This window comes from Frieseomelitta varia, unplaced genomic scaffold, assembly GCF_011392965.1.
Source record: "Frieseomelitta varia isolate USP_RPSP 00005682 unplaced genomic scaffold, Fvar_1.2 scaffold_416, whole genome shotgun sequence".
Taxonomy (NCBI): domain Eukaryota; kingdom Metazoa; phylum Arthropoda; class Insecta; order Hymenoptera; family Apidae; genus Frieseomelitta; species Frieseomelitta varia.
Window position 1 is genome coordinate 173,340 of NW_025110164.1, and position 18,144 is coordinate 191,483.

Sequence of the window (18,144 nt, forward strand, 5' to 3'; positions counted from 1 at the left end):
CAATTAAAAATAAGTTAAACAAGTATTAATAGCTTCGTCAAGCAACAAACAGATTCTGATTCAACACGATTCGATATCGAGTCAAGTAGACTCAATAATTGACACCAAGTACCCGAAATTTCGATCGAGTTCTTTCGTATTGTAGTAAACGAACATCATCACCAATTAAAAATAAGTTAAACAAGTATTAATAGCTTCGTCAAGCAACAAACAGATTCTGATTCAACACGATTCGATATCGAGTCAAGTAAACTCAATAATTGACACTAAGTACCCGAAATTTCGATCGAGTTCTTTCGTATTGTAGCGAACGAACACAATCGGTATCGACTCGATCGCCAACTGTGGCCAAGCGCGGTGAAATAATCCAGCGTGCGACTCTGTTTCGTTTCTCGTAGAATGTCGTACGAAGTGTCAGTCTCGGCGACCTGTCCGGAACCGTACCTCGGGCCGAGCCTCGCTCAGACCTGTCCCGGATCGCAGTTCCTGACATTCATGACCCTGCTGGACACGTTCGTCCGTGGCAAGGAAGAAATTTCCCAGCTCTGCGAACGAGTCAGACCAATCGATCCAGCCGGGTACAACTACGACTTCATCGTCATCGGTGGTGAGTATAAACCGCTCGACATAACCGGTGCGAGATCGTCAAGTGGGAGGAGGAGGAGGAGGAAGAGGAGGAGGAGGGGAGAGGCTGCGCCACGAGCGCGCGGTAATTTTAATCGCGCGGCGCCGAGCGATTGATATTTTCACACGTCCCGCTGAAAACACTGTAACGAAAGCAAATGGCTTTCGCTGAATGATTTAACGCGCGCTTCTGCTGCCACGCTCTCAACGACAGCTTCGATTATTGATGCCACTTTCTCGTCGTTCCGATGCACGCGTAAATGCTAATATCGTAATGATGAATTTAATGGCGATTGTTTCGGAATGGCGAATAGCGCGTCAGCTATTTGTAACCGGAGTTCTGTCTCATTCACCAAAGTTAGTTGCAGCTATTTAAAATTCCAGAACTGATAATTGCTTCGTCGGCATTTTTGTAAATAATGGTGCGTACAACGAGCGTTTTTATACGAATACGTATAATACTTTCAAGATACAAATTCAAGGGATTCAATCAAAAAAAATTTTTTTTTTCAATTAAAAATCTGGGAACTAATCACCGAGTCAGTATTTTTGTAATTGACGAGATACAACGAGTGGTGCTATAAATTCAATGTTTCCAAAATGGCTATATGTATGTACAACTTTTAAATAATTAACCTATATTAGCTTTTTTATAATTAAGCTGTAAGCTATACATAGATTAGACGTGTGAAATTAATAACATTCTTCTTGTATCTTTTTCTTTTTTTTTTTTTTACAAAGAAATAGAATTAGAAAAACTGAAATTCTCTTGAAGAAAACCATTTAATTCAACCATATGATATTTAAAACTTTTCTAATGTTGTAAACAAAAGAAGGAATATATTCACAAATATCCCTCTCTCTTTGCTTATTATAAATTTTCCTTTAATTTCATTCTTCTCCAAAGAAAAAATCCAAAGGGTTCTCACGCTCAGGTGTGAGTAATTTTACAGCCCTTGAACTTCTTATTCAAAATCATCAACAATCTCGTTAACTTTCCGCTTGGCTTTTCCGGCTAATACATTTTAATGCATGTTCATGCACCTCGCGTAAAACCCCAGTCTTCGGAGTTGACTTTTTCACGAGCGATTTTAAATTTAATGACCAGAATATATAACGTAACGCTGATTTCCTTTCAGGATCTGCCCGTAAGTGCGGACATTCAGTCTGATTCTAAATTTATTTTAACATTCAAAGGTTCGCTTTTTGTCTTTCTCTTGTGTTACTTCGTAGTTTCTGGTTTTACTTTCTCTTTTTGTTTCATTTTCTCGATTGTAATGCAGATCCAGTTAAATATCAGACATAATAGAGTCTTCTTCTTTGGAACCACTATTTTTCGAATAAAAATAACATTTGGACATCGAGATATTAGAGAAATAGTGGTTCAATTGAAAATGCTTCGTCTACTGGGATTCTTAAATTTTCATTCGACTCATCATTAAAAACGGAAGATATTGAATAAAACATATTGCTTTGCTATTCCAACTCTGTTGTGAATTTTCATACTTCAAGAAGCTTTATTTCAAGAAGCTGTTTAAAAAATAGAATTTATTGAAATGATCACGCACTGACAAGAAATTTCTCTCTATTATTTCGTTTCAACTCGAGATAGTTTTTAACTTTGGAGAAACGAGTCGAAGAATGAAAGAACGTCAAGCTCGAATGAATACTGCTCTCGCATTTTGAAATTTTCCGCAATCCATCGAAAATCAATTTGTGACTAACACTTTGACAACCTCTGCTGTAAATGAATAAATAAATTCGTTTCTCGAATTTTATGTCGCACGGGATTGACCAGTCAACCTTCTCTGCGGAAGGAATAAAGTTTTTAGAAATGTTCCGTGTCTCGCAATCGTGACCGCAATTTTATTATATAGCGTTTTAATGTACAACCTCTGCAGAGTAAGAAAATACTAAATGATACGGTGTTTTCTTGTGAAATCATTAACTCTCAAGTCTCAGCAACCCGGAACTATTGAATCTAATCGACTCTTTAATGTACTTTCTTTTCATCTTAGACATTCCCCATTGTTTGAGCCTTCCACACTCTTTCCCTTCGATTCGATTACTAGAATTTCACCTAACCACTCCTTTTTTCCTACTTTTCTTGCATTTTTCGAGGCTGATTCAGTATTAATTTCTTGCTGTGTATACATATATATATATATATATATATGTATATAAAGAGAGAGAATATGATTGTGATAATTCATATTATATCACTCTAGAATTGATGATATTTAATTTTACTTCGTGTTTTACATTCTCCATGATAGAGAACAGTGATGAGATTCAATTTAAACCAGGCTCGAACAGATTAATACATTGTTTATTAGTACTAATCATTTTCTCATCATTTATTTTATTTAAGCAAACACATTTCATTCAATTAATCCCCAAGTTTGAATTAAACATTCCAAAATCAGTTAACCTGATTCGAAATCATTGACTCAATGATACTAATTGATTACTCATTCTCTGCATACACTAACCTTCAACTTACTCGCACTTGGTTTCTGTCCCTCAATAGTAAATAAGATTAACACACAAATGAAGCACAAAATTTCCATCAGAGGCATTAAAGCAACAGAAACAGAAAATCTTTATAACATAGGGTGGGCCGAAAGTTTCCCACCTATTTTTTTCCTTTTTTTTTTTTCTTTAATAAAACATCAAAATGAGAAAAAATTAATTTCAAGCACGATTCTTTCTTCCTTTCATTCTAAAAATTATTTCTTTCAAATATATGTATATAAAATTACATATTCATTTCGAGCATGATTCTTTCTTTCTTTCATTCTAAAAATTATTTCTTTCAAATATATGTATACAAAATTATATAATTTCTTCCAGCAGAAAGTGATTTTCGGCCCAACAGGGTACACGAGCTTTTCATTCGTGCATTTCACGAAGAATCATTCAAGTCTCTGAAAGCGCACTGTCTCGTATCCGTAAAACATTTAATAAAAATTTATTATCGACTGGTCATCTCGACCATTCCGGCAGCGCACGGAATTGTTAAAATGTCACCGGTTATCACGAAGCAACGAGGTGCCAAGGAAGTCAAACTGCAATCGAAGCGTTTCATCGGCCCGCTGTCCGACATTGTCTGAAACGGTGTTCGCTCGCAAACGAAATTCGCGACGACCGTCGTTTCCCGTGCACGCGATTGATTATTCCGCTTTAGCAAAATTGCACGAAAACTTGGGGGAGGGAGGAGGGGCGAATGCACTTGCCGTTTAATCGCGACTCGTCCCCATTTGCATCTGCTCGATGTATCCCGGCCGAGATTACAATTGGAAAGTTATCCGTTCACCGGCTACTGTCTGAACACAAGGCTGCCGCGTTCGTGTTGTTTCCGCGTGTTGTGTATGCAACGTGAAATAAAGAGAACGCCAGGCACCGTGTCCCTATTCGTTTGGACACGGATCGAGGCGATCAGTCAGCTAATCGTTATTAGCTAGCTCTACGACTTAATTGCATTAACATTTCCGGATGGAAACGTGGAATCGGAAGGCACAAGTGGAAAACAAATACCAACGAGTCGAGGCTTAACTGCTTGCGAAACTTTTCGCAACGAGTTCCATTCGTCGGTGTAACTACCTTCTCTAACGATCTACTTTCGCGGTGTTTTGCAAAAATGTATCCGTTTCGATCTTTGTTTTCGAGTCGTTTGTTTCGCGCGTGATTGTTCCCTGCGCGTTGAGAGAAGATGACAATCGCCGAGGGAAGAGTCGACGAAGAGGCGCGTCGAAACGTATACCGATTAGCTAACACGTAGGTAATGAGATTCGAATCTGTATAACATAATTTGTGTATTAGACGATTTGATTTGGATCACTTTCGGACGCAATTATTGTGAAAATCGGATGTTACGATGGGATTTGACAGCGTGATGAGTATTCGGTGCGAACGTAAAATTATATGATACAGACGCCGAGGGGAATTCATCGCTCTTGAAAACATTTCAGATGTCATGATTGTGATCGAGACTTTCGAGCTTCGAATGCATGAAAGAGCAAGGGGAAAAAATGAATTCTTAACTAAACTATTCTCTTGAAAACGAGGCGTTAAATGAAGAAAATTTCATTATAAATTTCCCACCATACGATGAACTTCTATTGATTATTCCTATTATTATCCTGTTACTATAATTAGTCAAATACAAGTATGTATGTATATTCGATAAATTTTCTTGACTAGACTATAAGCCTTGGATGTAAGAATTTTATCTCTACTTTTTCTTACAAGGAATTTCCTATTAGTTATTCACTTCTATTATTATTATACTTATATACTATTATATTATTATTATATTCACTTCTATTATTACATCTAAAGAAATAATTACGTGTGACTAAACTAAGCCGTGGATGAAAGAATTTTACACTATATCTTTGTCTTAATTCTTTTCTTTTTTTTTTCTGACAAAGAATCTCCTATTAATTATTCACTTCTACCTAAACCAGAATAATTAAAATACAAGTTTGTACACGTGGTAAATATTTAATCACGATTTTCCTGACTAAACTAACCTTTAAATAAAAGAATAAGGTCTAAAGTATTAGAATGGAAGAATTTTATACTGTGTCTTTCTCGCAATTTTTCGTAAGAAATCAATTCATACTTGCCGCGTTATTCAGCTACGCCTTGTGGACGTACATTTGAAACAATTCGCGTCAGACATAAGAAAACTTCGGCTTAACTATTACTAACAACGTCATTGAATCAACATGAAAAAGTTGCACGAAATTTCTCGGTATTATCTGATATAGATATCCAGCAACTAAATTCGACGCGAGTGAAATATATACATTGTTAGTTATTGTTTCTGGCAGAGAAGAAACCGGTTAACGAAGGAGAAACCTTCCCTCCCGTCGAATGCAAATGCCGCGGAATCCTGTTACGCGAGATGTATTCGTTTCAAATTGATTTCGTATCGGAAACGATTTCTTGCAGGATGAATATCGAAATTAGGTCAATGGCTCACCTTCTTCCAGCTAACTGCCAACGATTCAATTTAATTCGAAAAGATACGTAACGATACCCTATCTACCGTCTCGAACGGTGTGCGTGTGTGTACGTGTGTGTATAAGCGGGCGAAACAATTTCCCGGATCCGGGCTAAAGTTGGATATTATGGATTTAAAAAGAGGAGGGGGGGAAAAAAAATGGAAAAACAAAATGTATCTTGCTACGTTGTAAAAGCGGCCCGGAGGGTGAACAGAAGCTCCCCGGGAAAATAACAAAGTTTGATTAATCTTTTTCACAGCGAGGTATTACGCCGTTGAAAGGGAAGACAGAGCGCAAAAGTATTTGTACGCTCGCCTTTTGTGAACGTGTAAGACACACACACACACACACACACACACACACACACACATACGTGAAATTTAATTATTATCTCTACATGAAATTCGACTGTCACAATGTTGATAAAATTCGAAATAATTCGAATTTCACGTTCGACGATGTGTATAGAAATTTACAAGGTATTTGATACGAGTGTGTTTGATACTGACGACCGGGATTATCGCCATCGAACGTGCTACTTTTTTTTCTTGCAGTAAAAAACGAATTATTCTTGCAGTAAAAAACGAATTATTCTCGACAGACAATGCTTTTGCAATTAAGAAGCAATTAAATCTTTGGAATTTTCGCATTAGTGGAACAATTCGCAAGATAATATCGTAATTTTCGCAAGATAATACCGTCTGTGAGAATGAAACGTGCATCAATTGGTTAAATGAAAGTACTTAAATACAGCGGAGAGTATAATAGAACCAATAACGATAAAAAATTGTCGATAATTATAACGGGAAATCGTACGCTATATACACGATATTGGTCACGTAGCGAGTGCAAAAACGAGGACACTTATCTTGAAAAGAAATTGTGAAAATTCAAATACTCGTGAAGACACCAAAAGAAAAAAATTTTTTTTATGATTACAGTTACGATAAACTTGAAGATCAAAGCCTCTTTTTTTTTATAACGATCTCTTGAAACGACCTTTCTTTCTTTAACGTTTTCCTTCTAAACATTCCAACTTGGAATATCGAGGTTTAAAAATGAAATATTAGGATTTCTTGAATTTTTGTCGTTCAATCCTATCGCTCAAAGTTGACTGAAACGGTGGAAATAAAATCGTACCGCTAGTTTCAAGTGGTACGTTGTAAAGTGTTTTCACGAACGTTTGAATTTTTACAATTTTTTTTTTTTTTTTTTTTTTTTGTTTGAAGATAAGTATCCTTACTTTCCCATTTCGCTGCATGATGTGAAAACATGTTTGAAAAAAAACGAACTCACGACTGAAATACAGAACGCTTTAAAATGAAAATTGTTATGTGATTTTTGTCAGTTACAAGTTATGACAATTTAATTTATCGAAGTAAATTCAATTTTTCATCGCTATCGGTTCGATTATGATCTTCGCTGTATCTTCGTTGTTTATAGTCGAACGAAAAATGTCTTTCAAAATTCACGCGATGGCACGTGTAATCGTAAAATTTTTCTGTTCAGAATGAAACATTTTTTAATCAATTTAACCTTAAAAAAGACTTGATGATTGTAAAATTCCATAGAAATTTTGTACCTCGTGAAATGGCACAAATTTCATCCTAAGGACCAATCTTCGTATAACTATGAATGACAAACATGTTTGAATATTCCCAATTACATCTCGCAGCCTCCATATTTCGTAAAAAATCACAGACATATTTAATCAGTTATTATATCAATAAATCTAAATTCTTCAGTGTGACCATTCTCGACGCTCATTATTACGCTGCTTGCACGAGCTTTTTATTAAACGTATACGTGCAACACACCGTAATTTCGTCCGATTTGATTTCAAACCGCGTGTCGTTACGCTGAAACTTCAAAGTGTTACATACGTTGGACAAACGAGCGAATGCTTTCGTTGATCGCCGCGCGTGTGACGCAAGGGAATGTAAAAATCCACGGTTAGAAAGGTATCGCGGAAGTGTAATAAAGGTGAGCGCGAGACGGTGCAAAGAAGAAACGTACGCGCGCGCGCGCGCGCCGGTATCCCGGTGTTTTCTAAACGAGCGTAATTAGTAAACTTCGGTGACAAGTTAACTCGTTACTTGAACGAAACAAATGACCGCGTAACTTGTGCACTCGGTATGTTTAACAGACGGAGGAAGAGAGAAAAGAAGAGGAGAAGAAGGTTGAAAGTAAGTGGGTATTTTACGAGTTGGTTGGCAAAACCAATCGCGTGAATCTGCGAAATCCAGCGCGAGTTCTCGCGATTATCATCGGTTCGTTCCCTCGGTCTGACGTCCCAAATTAACTTCTCTCGCGTCTTCTTCGCTAATTAGACCTCTTGGCGCGATTGAACGTTGAACGTTGTGGTGCGCTAAAGATCGGGATATATCGCGATGAAGGTCGAACAATTTTTGTATTTTTTTTTTTGCATTGGAAAGACACATGATTGCTTTCTGATACTTATTTGTATGAACGCGCGATCAGATATGCTAATCGTATGCTGCTAGTCGTATCACGTGTTAAAAGGAGATAAGCATAAGAAGATAATGCTGAGGTTGTTTCGCCTGACGAATCGCAATTGCGCTGTTGGTTCATCGTTTCGTTTGCTCAGCGTTTAAAGAAATAATGCCCGATATTTGATGAATATTAGTTAATACTTGTAAAGAGAATATACAGTATTACAGAAACGATAAAAAAATATTCCGGTGCCTGATGATTTTCAATCTATATACAAAACTAAGAAAAATCATTGATCTTAGTTTGCTTAATGGGGAGTAGAATGATTTAAGATTGATCAATATTTGTCTCAGAGTCAGAGTCACTCGACTAACATTGGTTTAGAAAATTCGCTGCAATTTTTCTAAACCAGGATATGCGTATCAATCTAATCAAGCATTTCATTTAAAAAGAAGCTCCGAATCCATGTTGGATTAAATACTTTGCAATCTCCATATTTTCAATTATCAAGATTCGTTTCAATCGTGGCCAATCACAATCTCAAACGATATCAAACGATACCCAACAAACACAGATTCTTCTGCGAGTAGCTTCCACGAGTCACTGTACATACGCGTTCACGAAATTGCAAACTACGATTCGCTCGGTGGAAGAAAAAAAAAAAAAAAAAAAAAAAAACAAAAAAAAAAGAGGGAAAAACGTAAAGAATCGACGGGCCGATGTCGGTGCAGATATCGCCGGGAAGGGCGATACAACGAGAAACGTCGAATTCGCTCGTGCGAACGAAACGCGCGAGGCGAGATAATTACATTTTGAAGCGACCGTGCTTAGAGAGCGCGTTTCAAACCGGCGCGACGCTCTTTCAACGCGCGATTCGCTCGTTTCTGATTTCGAGGGGGACGATCGGCGCCGCGTCGCGTCGTTGCGTTTCGTCCATCGAATCGAGAAACATTTTCAATCTCTCCGCGAACGCGAGCGGGAGGAGGATGGGGGTCAAACAAAATTATCGCGAATTCGAGCGCGCCAATGGCACACCGGCTCGACCGTAATTCGTCGATTATCGGCGGGCGAGGCAACGAAAGCCCGGAAAACTGGATTCGACGGCTGGAGATCATCCACCATTTAGACGCGATATTAATAAACGCGAACTGTTGTGCGTTCGATTGCCGTTGACGCGATTAGCGTGCTATTAATTTCATTTGGCCGCGACCTTGTTTCGACTATCTAAACGACAGTTTGCGATCGGTAACCAATTTCGTTGGGCAACGATTTCGTTCCAATCTGCTTGAACAATGAATCGCAGTTTGAAAATTGTCAGTCTCACGGTCTTCCTGAATTTTTAGTTGTTTCAGTTTCAGTTATTTCTCGAATCGATCGATTCTGTTTTCGACGAGTCTTGTGTTTAGGTCGTAGTCAAGAAACAACATCTATCAACCGATTACGTAGTTTCAGTGGAAACCTACAGATTTCTCTTTCTCTCCTATAATCTGTACTTAAGGTTCTCTTTATTCTCTTTATTCAACAGTTATCCTCGCAAGACCTTCCACAAATTCGACGTGAGATTTCGTTGCTCGACATTTGCAATAAAAACACACAGACACACTACGAGTGCGATAGTACGTAATTTCACGTGACAGTGGAAAAGTGTGAGCCGACATATTTCCATTGTTTTAAATCTGTTGGAAACAGATTATAATCACGTCACGCTGCTCACGTCACTTTACGTAAAGTCTGTAAAAGCAGGTCACAATTTCACGTTGCCCCATAATTTCGGTATCACGAAAATGAAAGGACTGCTGATAGAAAACGTAGCTAGATTGATTTTTTACCCTCTTCTTTTATATCACGCTCAATTAAAACGTGCCATTGGATCAGATTTGTCATCCTGAGTGCAGAATATATTGTCATGCTGTTTTAATCGTTTGTATAGTATTCATCGCCAAATTACTAATCACCGTTACGTACGCTCAATTATTATCGATATCAGGGCCAATGATAAACCGATTAAACATAATTTCGTTCTCTTTTGCGATTAAAAAGGAGAAAAACTTGAACAGTACTTAAATATTTTGTACGCTTTCGTAATTTGAAAGACGGACAAATCCGATTGTTTATCAAAGGACACGTCACGCTCGAAAGAAGGTTTTACGATACGCGCTATCATTTCCAGATACATGGGTAATTTTCGCGTAATTTGGCCACTTTGATAATAACGAAAACTATTTAGTGAAAAACAGGCGATAACGTGGAAATAATGATTTTTAATTTTGCAGGTGAAGAGGAGTTGGACAATTTCAAAATGATCTCCAACTTTCTTTTTCCATTTAAACTTTATTTAATATATATTTTTATTTTCAATTTTTGCTTCCACAACATCTGTGCGAGAGAAACAATCGACTTGCGTTCCTCTGCACTGCAAAAACAAATTTCATTTTCATCGAGAGAACCTTTTCGCGTTTTCTGCGAAAACGGCTGAGATATTTAATACGATGAAGTCGGGTAGTTGGTTCTGTACAAATTGGCGAAAAAAAAAAGAAAAAAAAACTAACTTTCTGAGAAACTTTTCTGAGTGATTAAAGCACTGAAAGAGCAACGTTCGATCGCCATTGAAGAAACGAACGAATCACGGTGATGTTGCTGAGGCGGGGGGATGCTCGGTGAATATGCACGCGGGTCGCGGCAAACGATGATAAAATATACATTTCGCTAGGTCGCGTAGCGCAAAATATTTTATAGTCGGCCGAGCCCGCATTTGCATAATCTCGCCGAATATTCAGCGTATCGCGCGATGAAAACGTTATTTGCCCGGTGACACTTTTTCTCGATTATACGCCGTTTTTCGCCTTCGTTTTTTGCCACCTGCCCTCCGCCCCCCTCCCTCTCTTTTTTTTCGTCGCGATGCGCAGATTAGTGTGAAATTTTTTCCGCTGGTCGTACAATCCCGTTCAAAATCCCGATCGAACGCTGTTCTAAATTTCACGCAATCCGGTGGGAAAAGGTCCAAAAAGAAAGTCACAGTCAACTTGATTTCGAGATATAGCGGATGTTGAAGAGACAGTTTGAAACGAACACGAACGAAGAATTTGAGGAAATTTGTGGCAACGGATATAGAAACTTGAAAGTGAAACAAAGAGTCACGTATCTTTTCACCCGTCGAATAAATTCAATTTTGTTTGTTACTTCTTCGTTCGTTTATCTAGTGATTGCAATTATCTATTTCTTGCCACATCAATCTTTAAATATTAATGCCAATGTAATTTAACAATGTTATTGCGATATGGTAACAATTAAAGTGCAACAACGTGCACTCTTTGCAGCGTAAATGTTTAAAAATTTGCAATTTAGTAATCGCAGAGAAACTCGATTCTGGACACGCGAGTATAAAACCCACGTCCAAGTATAAATTCTCAGATGTTTAATTTCTAGTCGAAATATTCAATACATACATCACTAATATCCACTTTTTGGACCAAAGTTCGGTTTACAGGGTGGGCCAGAAGTTTCTTCCCACTTACTTGCCTTTTTTAACGAAAATTTCAACATCAAAATATAAGAAAACATTTTATTAGTTTTAAATTAAATTTCAGATTACGGATGAATTTTTGGCTTTATGAGGAAGTGACTTTTGACTTTATGCTCTACATAGCGCCAATTTTACTAATGTAGTATAATCGCGATAGCCGCGTATCATGCGTTCTGCATTTATGAGAAATTTGAAGAAGCAAAAATCCATCAAACGCATAGAAATACACACGACATTCAAAATACAATATTCTATATAATAATTGATGGGGAAATTACATCTAGGTTCCCTTTTGGGTTAAATTTCACTTACAAAAATATGAATTTGCATAAAAATCCGCAGCCTGTTCATTGCAACGTTTACGAAATTCGAAAACGTATCACGCAACGCGCACGATGTATATCATGTACATGTATAAAAGATTCTTTGCGATACGAGTTTGAACATTTTCGACAACCTGAAGTTAACAACTTTATAAATAGTGGTCTCATTCAATTTGGAACGAACAAAAAACAGATAGGGAACGCTCGTGAGAAAACGTGCTCAATAACTAATCTCATAATTTCTCTTAGTCCGACGACTTGGATCGTTACACGCAAATAACCGTGGAATATCGTCTTCGAACATTCACCCCACTTCCATTACAACGACGCAAATTCACCCCTTAACCACGAATTGCAATGTTCATGAGATTCAAGTACATTATTATATTATTACATAAATATTTTATAATTTTATAATTATTACATAAATATTTATAATTTTATAATTAGTATATTATTATATAAATATTTATAATTTTATAATTACTATATTATTATATAAATATACGCATGTTTCTCTATGAACAAGTGTTCGAATTTACGAAAGTAAAAAGGAGTGATCTCGTTTGATTTAGAACGAAAAACCTACACACCATGCTCAACAAAAAAAAAGAAGAAAATACAATATCATAATTTCTTTCCTTTAATCCTCCTCAATCTGGGGAATTGCACGTTCGATGATCGCTGCACGCAAACAACCGTGGAATGACGTCTTCGAACGTTTGCTCCACTTTTGTTCAACGATGCGCTTTGGCTCCTCAATGTACACCGTAGAAGGGGATGAAGATGATCTCGCGTATCGGTAGATGGAAACATTTTGACCGAACGACCGAAGTGTCTGCCACGGTTAGGCGGTTATCATCGAAGCACGTATATATCGTCGAGAAGAGAGGAGCGTTGGTCATAAAGATACAAATCGACGAGCGGAATAAGTAGCCACGACGACCGTGCTTTTACGCACGGATAGACACCGCCTTGCTTGACGTTGCAACGATCCCGCGGTCAACGCACAAATATTTGAAATGAACAGCTATAGTCGCTAATACGAGGAAACGTATTTCGAATGAAAATGTACTTCTCTCCGGGTAGAAAAAGTTCTCGGTCAAACGCGGGCACAGCGAAGAGCGCGGTACAGTGACTGCACGATGGAGAATTGTCGATATTCTGAATTTTTATAAAGTTGTGACTTTGTGAGAAAGGAAAAAAAAGGGGGGGGGGGGAAAAGAGAAAAATCATTTAACAATCCATTTGGTTTTCGTATCGTAAAGCCTTTACCATGACGAGTCCTGAGTTCCCTTTGTCCGAAGTTATTTTTACATGTACGCGCAGCGAACAGAAGTGCAAAGGTACGTTTAGTTTCGGAAACTGTAAACGTCTCTGGAAACATTGAACAATTTTCGAAATTAAATCGAACCGCCGAGGGGAAAACTAAACTCATCGTGGCCACGAAAATTGGGATTTCATCTTTGTGACTCGCTCGACGATTTTTCTTTTTATTCGTTCATTTCGTCAAGTTTCGAACATTAGGTTTGAACGACATGCGAGGATCTCTTGAATTGTTTGAGGATCTTTGATGATCGAAGTGTAACAGAAACGTCAGTCTTTATCAATTATACAAACACTTACGAATAATATTGGTAATATATTTACTACCTATTTCACTATTCCTACTGTCATTCAAAAATTTGGAGCGCGTTCAGATCTCAGAACAAATACTTCGTTCATTAACGTTTGCAATATTGGGACCCCCGCTTTAAAACCATTATGATCAGAATAGATCGTTTCTCAGCGAAACACTACGGACAGGTGAAAAGTGCCTTTCCCTTCTCTGAATATATAACTGGAATCGATTGAATCATCCGTTCGATGACGTACAAGGACGTAAGGCTAGCTAGAAATAACAGAAAACGAAGAGCAATTGCATGCGTTGCTCTGAAACCAACTGCTCCTTTCGGCGGCACCGCGTAATAGATCGTTGTGCAAGCGAGTCGGTCGTTCTTGCTCGAGCAGAACCGTTTTCACCTCGCTAATCTCGCGTCGTTACGGCGGCAACGTGGTCACGTTCGCGGAAAATGACATAGAACGTCAGCTTCGAACGCTCTGAGAGAGACAACCGGACTAGCAAGAACAGGGCACTTCTTTCCCCGCGAACAATGACGAATCAGTGGGATCGACACGGTTGACAGTTTGCAAAATTAGGCTACGAATGTACTGGGTGGATATTTTGGTTGATCGGAGTTTGCCGTCTGTATTTATTTGCGAACGATCGAGTTGAAAGCTAGAAATAAATAATAATACCAAGTAAACTATAGTAGATTAACGGCTAATTAATTTTGATATAATTGAAGGATATTGCTTTTGCGTGGATAGAATTAGAATTTTTACGAATAGAATCAATGGATATTTCAATTTCAATTTAATGTGATTGAAATCATTTAATTGTAATTAAAATAAAAGAATTGAAATAGATAGATCGATAGATCAATCATTATTTGAACAGTACATTGTTTCATTTTGATTAGATATTATTTTCAGACAAGTTTATTTACTTGAACAAGCAAATAGTTTTTCAGGAAATAATGCTTTATTTCATTCGTCTCTATAAACAAGAGTTCTGATTCTGTTGTTAGTATAAATTTTATATTATACTAGGACTATTTGTTACTTTACTTCAATAAATTAATTTAATTTAAATATTTGCAATTTCGTTAACAGCAGATAATAATTTCTTTCCCTATGCTGTTTCTTTTTTTAAATACAAACAACAAATTAACGAAAATAGTTTCTTACTTCGAATTGTTGACTTTGCATCCACTCAAGATATATATGTATGTACATATATCTACACTTGACGAATGTTCAGTCTCAGCAAAGCACACTTGCAATTTCGAGTTTATTGCAATTATCCATGTAAGATGCAAAAATATTTGTACTCGAAATTTAATGTCTTTGAATTAAATCCGCAAGTGACATTCTCTATCTTCCTTTCTTTAGAAAAGAAAAACTCATTTTCCCAAATCAAAGTTTTCATTCGCGAGTAAAACCCCAAATTGTCCAAGAAGCACAAATACTCGGCCAAATTTATTTTATTACGAGATACAATGACGCGCAGAGAAAGTCCAAATAATTTTATAAAAACGAATCACGCGACTTTAATATGTTGGAATAAAATTCGAAAATTACTAATTCTCATACACGTACATATATATAGAAATTAATATCGTGTCGTATGTCACAAATGTCGCGTGTATCGTTTGGTGTTGTACAAAATTTGAAGCTTTTTTTTTATCCATCACTGTAGAAATCAAAATATGTAATCAACTAAAAAAAAAAAAAGAAAAAAGGAAAAAGGAAAAAACTAATCGTCCAAATAATCACCGACTGTATCCATAACTTTGGTCGACCGAGTCGCGTAAAGTTTTTATCTCTTCCATCTCTCTCAGCTGTTCTTTCGCGTTTCATTTCCGCGGTCGTCTTCCCTTTCACAGAACCTCTGAAGACTCTTTTAAGCATATGCGCATTTAGTCTCTTCCTTCCTCCTTCTCTCTCTCTCTCTCTCTCTCTCTCTCTCGGTCGAACAAGAACAGCGAACAAACTACGCGAAGCAAGAACAGTAAGGAGCAAATGATAATCGGAACGGCTTATTATCTGCGCAATTGCGCACGATCGACCGAGTCTACAGCGAGGAACACTCTTGAAGAAGCATCTGCTACTATCAGCTATCACCGCAGCGATTTCATCGATGAATTCAACGACGCGTCGATTAAAGAAGAAAAGTAATTATCGTGGACTAACATGGCCAGTTGGTTCCTGATTACGCGATTACATTCCTGAAGAAAGCGGATTATCTTAATTTCACTTATTAACGGACGTAACACTCGTACTTGTAACGATCACGCTTTCTCTACGTATTTGTAGAAAATTTAAAAACGCAAAGTTGCGCGCGCTGCTCTTTTACGCGAGAAAACTCGGCAATACGTGGAACAAGTTTCCACCGAGGTTCCATTTTCTTTCTCTCGTAAATTTATTCACAAAGAATACGAATTTGCGTAAAAGTCCGCGGTTCAGCGACAACAGTAATCAGAACGAAACGTGCATGGTTAAATGACTGAACTGTCAGGACGCAAAATGAACGAAGAAACTGATTTCTTAGAATAAAGAAGATGGCCGTCGTGTTCAATCTACAGAATCGTCAGATCAAGATGTGAAGGGAGCTAAAGTTAACTCCACTCTCCATCGAGCGTTTTCAACAAAATCTAGGTCTTAAAAATCAAAGTCATTAAAAAGATCAAGAATATACAGCGTCGCAAAAATCTGTTTACACTTCTTCATCGCCACATACTAATCACAACGAAATCGGTTCGATGCAAATTCTATTACAACTAATATATTAATTTTAAACGTCGAAAACTACGCTGACGAGGCTAAGAACGACGGCCGAAAGTCAAAAGATTACGCGTTTTCTTACAAAAAGACCCTCGAACTGTGCGTAAAATAATCCATTGGCCCACAACTTCCGTTTCGATAATTAAGTCTACACGAGCCGACACGTGAAAAAAAATCGGTCCTCTGAAAAGCCAATGCGGGCGGCCAACTCCGCCGTTAATTAATATTGAACTCCATGAATATGTTGTTAGTACGTTAATTACTTCGAACAGCAACGATGAGCCTGATATAATTCCGCAACAACTAAAGCTTGACGTATTAATCTTCCGAAGCGCGGGCTCATAATTACGTCTCATAAATATCTCGCGAGACCTCCGAGCGCGGGGGTGGTGGAGTGGGTGGTGGCCGACGCGGTCAAAGATAAAACTAGAACGTTTACGTATCATTCCCCCGTGGACACGCGGTATTAACTGCACAGCTTTCTCGTTACTTCGTTCTCGTCGAAGCGCACAGCAGGTCCGCCATGTTTGATACAGTGAATTTGATACCCATGGCCGAGTCGCGCGATTCACTCGCTCGCATTTTTTTTTTTTTTTTTTAATACATTTTTCTTATTATCGGATTCGTGCGTGTGACGTGTCGTTGTTTGTTTGTTTGTTTCTTTTTTTTTTCATTTGCAGCCTGTTTTTAATTAAATAAAGACCCGACAATTTGCAGGATATTTGTAAACTTGCACGAGCAAGCAAGTCACAGGAACGTTCTGAAACGTTTGTAATGATTAACAATCAACTTTCGATATTTTTATATTACAAATCTGACACTGAAACGCGCACGACTTTAGTAAACGTGTTCTTCCTTAATTTGGCTGATAATTGATCTAGCCGGCAATTGATGAATCCGACATTTCACATGCATCGAATTAATACACGGACGTGACACAATCATGAATTTCAATGTGATGAATTTCAAATTTTAAGTAAACTTCTGCATTTTAATTTATGACGTTGATTAACAATGACTTTTCAGCAATTCACGCGAAAGATGTCGTATAAATGCGGTGGTGAAACGGGATAGAGGGCGATCCTACGTACAAAAATAAGTACGAGGGGAAAGAACAATATTTTTTTTTCATTTAAATCGGTTCGTTTCGGAGAGAGTTGAATTTGAACATTTATCAGGTGGGTATATTTGAATTCGGCTAGTGAATAATCGATCAAATTCTATGAAAAGAAAGAAGGTTATTTTACGCGCGGAAATAACTGACAAATGTAGATGATAGATTTGTGTAATTGATACGTAATTAGAACATGTTCAGTTAAATTATCAATTTTAATTTTCTTTTCACGAAGACACCTCACTCCGTATTTTTTATTTATTTTCGACAACTCCTGTCCAGCCTCGAATTCATCGAATTCAAGCTCAATCTCCTCGGGAAAAAAGGAATTGCAATTTATATCATCGAAATATTTTTCCATCAGTAAAAAGTCTTGATTGTCATATAAACGTTTAAAAAAAAAAAGATTGCATTTATAGTGTAAAAATATTGCATGTGTAATATTTATTCGTTCTCGTTCGTTACGTTTCATGAATTCTGTGAATATCGCAAGCGTGTTCAAAACATTTGTTCATCATTTTAAACTGTTGCACGTGTTATGGTAGAGAATTATTAGAGATATTACTGTTGTCGTTCGATTGTTAAATGAAAAGATGTTATTCTTTCTGCTCGATATATTTCTGATCATGAAATCACTCACCAGTTACACTTTGTATATTCTCTACAAAACGTAACGTTTTCCACTGGCCTAAGTAAGAATATCATAAC

At 37.4% G+C, this 18,144-nt stretch overlaps 1 protein-coding gene across 2 annotated transcripts in view; it reads left to right on the top strand.

Moving 5' to 3' along the window:
* The window catches only part of LOC122531779 (glucose dehydrogenase [FAD, quinone]-like), a 32,724-nt gene that overhangs the window by 3,603 nt on the left and 10,977 nt on the right, over window positions 1-18,144 (top strand). The window contains exon 2 of one of the 2 annotated variants that reach the window (XM_043659965.1): window positions 399-607. In XM_043659965.1, coding sequence (XP_043515900.1) covers window positions 400-607 — 208 coding nt within the window. In that variant the 5' untranslated portion in view covers window position 399. Of the gene's footprint in view, window positions 1-385; window positions 608-18,144 lie in introns of both variants that reach the window. The other variant, XM_043659967.1, reaches the window with a different exon arrangement.